This window comes from Morone saxatilis, unplaced genomic scaffold (genome assembly GCF_004916995.1).
Source record: "Morone saxatilis isolate NCDOM2014 unplaced genomic scaffold, NCSU_SB_2.0 Contig20, whole genome shotgun sequence".
Classification (NCBI taxonomy): Eukaryota; Metazoa; Chordata; class Actinopteri; family Moronidae; genus Morone; species Morone saxatilis.
In genome coordinates, this window is record NW_023339763.1 from 17,475,487 (window position 1) to 17,484,854 (window position 9,368).

At 42.7% G+C, this 9,368-nt stretch overlaps 1 protein-coding gene across 2 annotated transcripts in view; it reads right to left on the reverse strand.

Moving 5' to 3' along the window:
* Positions 1-8,874, reverse strand: part of LOC118331589 (vascular endothelial zinc finger 1-like) — a 13,142-nt gene extending 4,268 nt beyond the window's left edge. For both annotated transcript variants that reach the window (XM_035666629.1, XM_035666628.1), the window contains exons 1-2: positions 8,761-8,874; positions 1,640-2,385 (exon numbers count right to left, since the gene is read on the reverse strand). In XM_035666629.1, the coding sequence (XP_035522522.1) occupies positions 1,640-2,385; positions 8,761-8,793 (779 nt within the window). In that variant the 5' untranslated portion in view covers positions 8,794-8,874. The remainder of the gene's footprint in view (positions 1-1,639; positions 2,386-8,760) is intronic.
* Positions 8,875-9,368: the final 494 nt, after the last annotated feature.

Here is a 9,368-nt window from a genome sequence, read left to right on the forward strand (position 1 = left end):
GGGGGGGGGGGGTGTCAATACCAGTACAAATCTAAACTGTCTCTCAACTAGAAATATGCAAACAAAGCCATAGGGAAGCTACAGGGACAGTAAATGACAACACAATCATCCCTCTATATGAAATAATGTTGCAACTGAGTAACCAAAACACTGCTGGCCAAATGATTCACATACAAGTCATGCTACAAGAAATAGGGTTGCTGTTCAGTGAACTTCTGGTAGAGCAGAAACTAAAATTCAGCATCTGGCGACTGCATTCTTTGTTAAAATAAATCCTCTTTGTATTCACGGCCTACAAAAATATTCTAATGAGTAATGCAAACATGAAACATGGTCATTTTGGAGTATATTAGGTTAGACGTTACTTTAGCCAGCACGTTTTTCTTACTTGAAATACTGTAGAAGTGTGTTTTGCTGTGTTTTTGGACTGTAAGTACACAGTCAAAGGTATATTTGTTAGAATTTGTCATTATGTTATTTTTAAATTCCATGCAGACAAGCTGGTCGAGACTGTTCTGTTTGACCCTGGAATGCGACCATCAGAGGGTGAGATTACTCCAGAAAAATAAACAAGATATCTGAAACTTACTTCCTGTTTACTTGTTACTTGTTGTTACTTGGTGACTGAAAACTAAGTACAGCAGTTGTAAAAACAACCTTTTTTTGCATTTAGCCCAATGTTCTCACCACTTTAACATGTGCTACTGTCGCTGTGTATGGCCCCTGCTGCTGCTGACCCCCTAGCCCGCTAAACACTTCCTCAGATACACATACAGCAGAGTTGAAACTTTTCACCAGGAAAGTATGGCACACAGAGTCACAGGCCTAGACACTCGCACTTCACACACATCCCAGACAAACCAGTGGCTAGTACAGGGACTGGGACATGATACCCGGCTGGACCCCCACTGGTGAACAGTTCCAGGCAGCACTGGGCCTGTCTCAAGAAGTCCTTTACTGAATTATAGCGAACACATTTTCCTTAGTAAAGTTGTCTATTAAGTGACTAATCCTGCTTTGTGAGACAGGCCCTGATAACATAGAAATTCACGGACATTTATTAGTGGAAGTTTAGTCCATTCCAACTGCCTGGTAACATACCAGTTATTTCATGCCATGTCATTATGCCGTTGGTCTAGGAGGGAACATATCAACTTATTCAACCACCTTAGGAGCTATATGAGGAATGTACAAAGACATTTGAAACAGGTAATATTATCTCCCCATGAAGTCTGTTGCTAGCACTTAGCAGCCATCCATTGCTGAGGGTTTGCCAGTCTGGCTTAATATGACAAGTCTGTCTGACAGCATGAAGGAACAAAAAAACCCCCACATTAGAAATACAAAAAGGTGAAAAGTGATTTCACCCTTTTCTCCACATTTGGTACTGTTGAATACTGTTGAAGGTAACTTTTTGGGAGGGAATAGCATTAGAGAGCTACTGAATAAATAATAAAGTTGTGGAGAATTATTAATACTTTATGGTGGTTTTTCCACATTTTTTTCTACTTTTCTATCTTTACGCTTAGACAAAATGTTAAAAAGGCTTACTCCCAATACAAGTGTGTGCTTGTCAGTGAATACTGGAAGGCCAAGAAACACTACCCGTTTCACTTGAGCATAAGTTAGTTTTCCTTACCTGGAAAACCCTTTCCCGCACACAGAACATACATAGGGCTTGTGGACTCCCCCGTCATGAGAGCGAACGTGGTAGGTCATCCTGTCCTTCCTTTTAAAGCGTTGCTGGCAGATGGGACACTCAAAAGGCTTCTCGTCTGAATGGGACAGCTTGTGGCGATTCAGGTGGTACACGTCGCGAAAGGCCTTGCCGCACATCTCGCAACCGTGGTTTTTCTTCACAGGTTTGGCGGGCTTCTTGGGGACGTTCTGCTGCGGCACATTGCCCATCGCGGATGACGTCATGATACTGGAGGAAACGGAGGTGGTTGCTGTGGAGAGGATGCCCGCTACCGTGGAGATGTAGGAGGGGTTGCCGTTGTTCTCTCGCGGCATGGTGGAGATCATGGGTACCATGGTGGGGGCTGTCTGGGCCGTCTTCTTCGGCCGCGACACCATCTTGATACCGGTGTGGCTGGACTCGTGGCGGCGCAGGTGGTAGCTGTCGCGGAAGGCCTTGTTGCAGTAGCCGCAGACGAAAGGCGTTTTGCCTTTGTGTTCCTTCTTTATCACAGGCAGTAGTGGCCGCGCGCCTCCTCCGCTGGCCACATTGTCTTTGAGGAGATCAGCAGCGCTGGTCGGGGGCTTCTGGTCTATTTGGATCGGCAGGATTGGCTTCTGGTCAATTTGTTCAGCTCCTGCGTTAAGAAGTGGCAGCAGGCTGTTCTGGGCCACCTGGTGCTGGTGGTGGAGGGCTTCATTGGCCTGCTGATGAAGCAAACAGAGATAAATATTTGGTTGAGCCTTCATAAATTCCAGACATGTGTTGGCTAAATTTAATACAGACTTTATGGCACTAGCACAGCTAATGATACTGAAGGGTGAACATTTATTGTAACAGAAAATTGAAAACAGCATATTATATCCTCTGTATAAAATACACATCAACATTAGGGATTGCAATTTCAAAACAGTAGGAATCCCCCACTGTATCAGTACTTTCAAATGTCTGCATAAGAATTACAAGTCCATGAAAACAGCTAGGGTTAGGAAGATGTTACAGAATACAAAATGGGCACTGGATCTGTCATTAATGAGGCTGACGCAGCATGCCGCTAATGCAAAAGAATCCAAATATACTGGATGAAAAATGATCCCATCATGACGCCGCTGATTCATCATGTGACTGCAAAGCAAGCACACCAAATTAGAGGCAGAGCAGGGTCCAGTGCACGGAAGAGCAGGCCATTATGGAGCTACGGCGCTCGGTTAGACGACATTGTGAAGTAAAGGGCTGAAGGGCACGCACACACACACACAATAAAAAAAAAAAATACAGGTCAGTAAACTAGACAAAACAATGTGAAGCACCGTGGCACAATCTCTTTCTGGAGTGAAGAGGCCGGGTGCAATTAGCAGAAGCAAAAATGAGTTGCTTAGTTGGGTATCACCCATGTCAAGGGCCAGCGTGTAGGGTTTTGTGGCATTTAGCGGTGAAGTTGCCGATTGCAACCATTTGAATACAGCTCAGCCTTCAGAGCGTGTAGAAGAAACTACGGTGGCTGCGACGCTCGCCACAAACGCAAAAGGCCATATGTAGAGCCAGGGGTTGGTTTGTCCGTTCTGTGCTCTGCGTCTCACATCTTACGTGAAAAGGGAACGGCAGAAGGCAAGAAATGCTGCTTGTTGTAGATTTCTTTGGTTCCTCGGCACAAAAGGGCGAATAAATAACAAAAAGAAAACACTGGCATCGGGAATCCCTGGGATAAAACATTGCTGCAAGCTATTCATTATCAGTTTGTCAGCTTGGGTTAGCTATGTTCCAACCAAGGTTAGAAGTTAATCTACATTGACATTTTGACAATTGCACAGGTCAGATACGTTTTTAACGAGTTAGTTACCCCCCCTTTTTGAAAGGACACAGCTTCTTGTTGACCAAGGGGACTACCCTGCCCACATCCTTCAAAAAGAAGCAAACGCAGAATTTGCAAACACATTATCAACAGAATGACGTATGTGCTTATTTATGAGCTTTTATTCATTCTGATTCCTTATGAGAAAAGTGCTTTAATTTACTATCTCTGTCCACATTTCTAGGGGTATCTCTGCTGTCACCTCTTTTGAACAGCATTTCTCCAACATCAGCCATAAAATTGTAACAGTTAACACCGCTGCTTCGGTAAACGGACACAGTCAAGACAACTATGTCGTCAACCACCGGCAAGAAAGGGCAAGGTGAAATGCTTGACCTTTCCCTTTGAGGTTTAATCAGCCATCGAAGAAGGCCAGCCAAGAAAGGAGCTGCAAAAGAGGAGGCAGTGGACAGAAGAGAAAAATGAACCACACAATGTCCTCCTTATGTCATCTAGCCTATTGTGAGAGACACAAATCTGAGCAGTGATGCCTCAGCGGGGGATCTTTGTATGCTCATCTTCATTGATTTGGCTCATCTATTCATGAGACAGGGACATTGTTTATCCACACACTACTCGACTAAACTCGCCGTCATTCCCTCATACGCAATGGGACCTGGGAACTTGTGGAGAATGCCACCAAACGCTCACCCATCCATTTGTCTCAGCACCTGCTCACACTTGCCACCTTCCAGGATTAGTCATCATCGTGCCAGTCCGCTGGCACACCAGGGGTGGGATGGGGGGTGGGGTGGGGGTGGGGGGGCTTTATGTTTGGGTGGGTGGGTGACGGGGGGGGACCCTCTTTGTGAAGCTTGTGAAGAGCAGACGTAGCCGCTGCAGACAGGCTGCGTCGACACAGAGGTGCAGGGCCTGTGAGCTGCTGTGCCTTCATGCAGCTCTGACCATTTTGACACAAACGCGCTCTGACAACTGGGGCTGCTCCCTCATAAATAACATCAAAATGGAGGGAGTGTCCTGATGGCTCCGTGGGCCACTGTAGACTTGAATTGAACTCGTGGTCTGAGTCAGATTATGCACTGTCTTTCTGAAATCCTTTGTTGTCACACCCTACAGCTGCCTGCCGAAATCCCAGTTTCAACAAAACAAACAAAAACCATAATTGATAATGTAAACATGTAAAAAAATAAAAAATAAAAGGGGAACCAAGGGATAATACTGCAGTGAACAAAACTCAGAAAATAGAACGAACTATCTTAAATTGAATTGGATATATAAATATATAATTTGTTTTTCTGATACACGTAAAGTCTTCTCTGTTCCCAAAATTTATGAGTTTGTTCTAGGTTGTTCCTCACTTGTTTACAACTTCTGAAATCTTTGGCTGCTATTCAGGGTCTTTGCTGAGTTAACACAAGTTCTTACAAAGCATCACTCTTGTAGTGTTTTTAATCCTTCTGGATTTTTTCATAGCCTGTAAAGCTATACAAATACTGCCGAGAACGTTGCTTGTTGATGCTGTAGGTTGCAAGTAGAGGCATTTCAGTTCAGCTGGGAGTGAGAAAATGTTTTTCGTGGAGGTTTTAAAAGATTAATACTTTCACCTGGGCTTGGACAGCATCATGCAAGATGATTTATGCCTTTTTGAACCAGGTCAACATGTCATCCTTCTCCCCAAAACACTAAAATCAATGAGCCAAAACCTCCAAAACTGGTGGCATTTAATACAAGATCCCATAGAAAAAAAGCCCTGTCAGAAGCAAGGAAGAAAAATCTATGAAATGTTACCTATGATAAAATTGCTGCTCTTGATTAACCCATGAATGGAATCTCATCCCGTGAACTAGGAAGACTGCCTTCATACAAAATGTGCAGTGCCTGGAGTGCAGATAGAGCCTGGACAAAAACAACGATAACACTTTCCATCCTGGAATAACCAGGAAGATTACATTATTGACAAATGGTACCTCTCTGTGATAGTGGTAGGCTTTGGGGGTTTAAACTAAAAAGCCAAGGTCAAAACTGGATGCTCAAACTTGAAATCATTTGTCAAGCAGATAACTTTCTAACAGCTATCTATAAAGTTCACCTTTTGCCAGCATAACCTCCCTAAACAGGGACAGTGATGAGAAAACCTGGTGAGTGGTCTTTCTAACAGTGATGTAAAAACATGGTTTGGACCCCAGAAATTCACCCATAATTGGAATCCATGTTACGCAGGAGTAGTATTCAGTAACATTCCATTCTTATCCCTTGTTGTTTGCTCAAAGGTTACCACAATTCTTAAAGATAATTCACCTTTCTCCCAGCATACATTTTGGCTCGTCGTAGCAGGTAAAGCACAGGTGTAATTGGTAACATTACAGTAGACCTCCGAACACAAGGTGCATCACTAGAAGCTTTCTTTAAACCACATTTATTGTGTGCCATCAGTTTAAAATAAGTCAATCTTTCAAACATTTAACATGTTCAGTGGAGGGGGTCCACCTGTTGAACATTAACTTCTTTCAGAAATGTGGGAACTTGTCAGCTATATGCTTTGGTAAATTAGCCTCTGGAATGAATAGACGAGCAGCGTGTTTTATATATGTTTCTATTATAATGCAACACTTTTTTTAGTGGCTATTACATTCTCCAGATAAAACCAGATTACAGTTTCGGGCAAAGAAGGATTGCATTATGACTTTCTCACTTTGGGGCACTCTTTACCATTTCCCTGTTCATTTGCAGAATTACTATTGTAATAGTAAAAACTACCCAGTAGTGTATCATTGCAGATCCAGAGCAAAACTGGTCTACACAACATGATTCACCATATTGCATCAAAAACATGAGGAGATACAGCTGTACTTATGGTGATATTCAAACTCATTTACATACCAATATGGATAAATGCAAACCTCTTAATAAAATCACCTTCTATAACACTTAACACAGCGGGGAACTTGGAAAAACTAAAAACGCTGCACAGCATGATGGTAGCTGGATGAAATATTGCTCTCCTTACGCCAAGCGCCCAAATGCTAACTGCACACAGATTTACACGAGAGTGACACGGTAACAGTGCGACGTACACAATACATGCAGGGCTCCTGGCTACGTGCCAGATACTCCACAACAAGCCACACTGTCCAGCTGCCTTTTTCATCACGAAGAAGCAGCACTCAAAGACACAAGTAAGTGATCATCCTCAGACAGCAGAGCAAAACATTACCCATAACACAAAGAGGCGCCATATGCTAAAGGCTGCAATAAGCAACATAACTTTATTGCGAATACGCTAAAAGCACCCCACAGTGCACTGCTCTCTCCAACTCTTGCTGACTCTTGCCCTTCCTGAGCAGGGCTGGTTGATGGATATAAGTAATGGTAACTTATGTTTGTGTAGCAAGACGTTTTTTCCACAGAAAGAAACATTGAAGCTCTGTAACATATTTATCTTAGTTAAAGCTTCCCCGTGGCACTTCTTACTGTATCTCTTCTTGACTGCTTCTTCTGATTAAGACTCCGGGAGCCTTCTAATGATGGCACACATAAAACCTTTAAGTTGTGAGACTTTCATCTATGCTTCCTCTCGGCACCAGTTTGACACACTTCTATTAACCTATTTACTTAATTAGCTAATCAGTACAGTAAAAGTGGTACAAAGTAAACATGTTTCTCTGAGGATTGCACAGGTTTGTTTAAATAAACATTATTGGCTGGCATTAGCAGGGGACTCAAAGTACTACCAACAACAACTCATGATCTGTACCTTCCCCTGCTCTCAGTTACACTCTCTGAAATGAAGCTGCAGTAAAATAATAACCGTGGCCAAAGCAAGTCCGTCGTGAAAATGTGCAGATGTATACTCGGTAGATGTCTAAAAATGAATGAAATTCGGAAAAGTTTTTTTTTTTGTGAATGATGCCGAACTGCTGGAAGGTTCATGGAGGAAGCTCTTCCCATGAGGAGTTTGTCACACCCACTAAAATCATACTTGGGCATAACTTCGAAAATATAAAAGGAAAATCCCTATTTAAGAGTTGGGAAAACAACCGAGACAGCAGAATGTGGACATACTTGGGATAAATGCTCATATATGGATTAAAAACGGGCAAAATGACAGCATTGGAACAACAAAATCAAAATCCGCGGCAAAACACGAACCACTGGAAATGTTACCCTCGCCATAAAAACTTGGGGTCTCGTTTTTCATGCTCACACCAGGCTTAATTCTTTGAGCTAAGTAAGGCCAGGGGACTAAAACATTTAATTCATTTTATTGAACAATAGACTCCCATCTTAGTACACAGTGGAAATCTTCAAACCGTGGCAGATATCACTCTGAACGGCAGCACTCACTTTCTGCCTGAAAATGGTTTTTTTAAATAAATTGCGTAATGTCGTTGCTAATTTCAAATGTGCCTCTTCGTTGCTAGTGTTAGCTGATGTTGTGTGCATAGTTTGAATTCCTTTCCACGGCGGTCTCCCGAAATAAATAGCTAGTTAATAAACAGAGAGCCATACGGCGCCCGGTTATCAAGTCGTGTAACGTTAGTTTTGCGAGCACATTACGACAGCCTCGCCCGAATTGAGCTAAATTAGCCAGCGAGTTTGATGAAGGCAGCCTAAACATCGTTAGCTCACTTGGCTAGTTACTGTCGAACCGGCTGAGGCAAGCGGAAAGTTCACCGCGGACTTGCGAGTCGCCGTTTGTGAATCTCAGCAGCTGATAACCTAAGCATACACTTATCCAACCTTACAAACATTAATCACTTTAAATCGGGGAAATATCTGCGGTGTTATCCGCGTTACACTGGAAATGTTCAGCCGGCGCAACATCTCATTATCCAGCGGGCATCCGATCAAAGCCCTCAATCACAGGGGGGGAAAAAAACAGGTCTGTCTCGATTGTAACGGTGCAGCGGCGTCCCCAGTCTTACTTCAAATTATCTCGCAGGTTTCGCTGGCTTCGACTTGGCAAACAAACTTAAAAATACCACAAACGCTGTCGAGTTATTCAGCGTACACTATCTAAGTATCCACACAATAGAAAACCGAGCCATATTTTTCAAACACTCGCTGAGGAGAATTGATTTTTTGTTCTAGCGTCATTCCCAAGCCTCACAGCTGGAAGCCTGGATTCATATACCATTGTTTTGCTTGGTTACTTGATCTTGGATTTACTCGTTTAAAAACTGGTTTTACCGCTAAAATACCATGTGCTTACATTTTGAACGGTTGTTTTACGAGCTATCCCAGTTTCCCTCCCAAAGAGTCAACTTACTTGAAAAAGAAACGTACTCCAGCTCGGCTCCATTTCCACACTTACTAATTCTGTAGGAAACGAAGTGGAAGCCTACAACAAAGCAACCAAACATGGCAGCTGAAACAACTTCCGGTAACCTCGGGGACTGAACCACTTTACATACTATTTAGGGGTGATGTTAAATTTAGTATAGTTAAAAGAATTCATGTTATCGTTTATGTGGCTCATAAAACATATATAAATAAAAAAAAACACGGCCAACTTGAAATATATTCTAAAATATATTCCCAAGAGATTAACTCAATCGTCCCTCTCTTATCACAGAACTATTTAGATGGAGTTGGATTTCTTCAACACCCCTCTGGATGGTTTTTTGCTGATTCTGCGAGGGGCATTTGTTATAGTCGACTACTGTCGCATGTGGTTGATATATGATTGTATTTCACTAACCCTGCATTGGTTTTTATACGAAAATTTGAAGTGGAAATCGGTTTGTTACAAACATTTGGCCCTTCATCTTGACTATAATCGGAAGTGTTTCATTTTAAACGGGGCAAGACATAATCCACGTGCATAGCCGTTTATTTTCATTCATGGGATGGGGATGAATGAAAACGACAGAACCC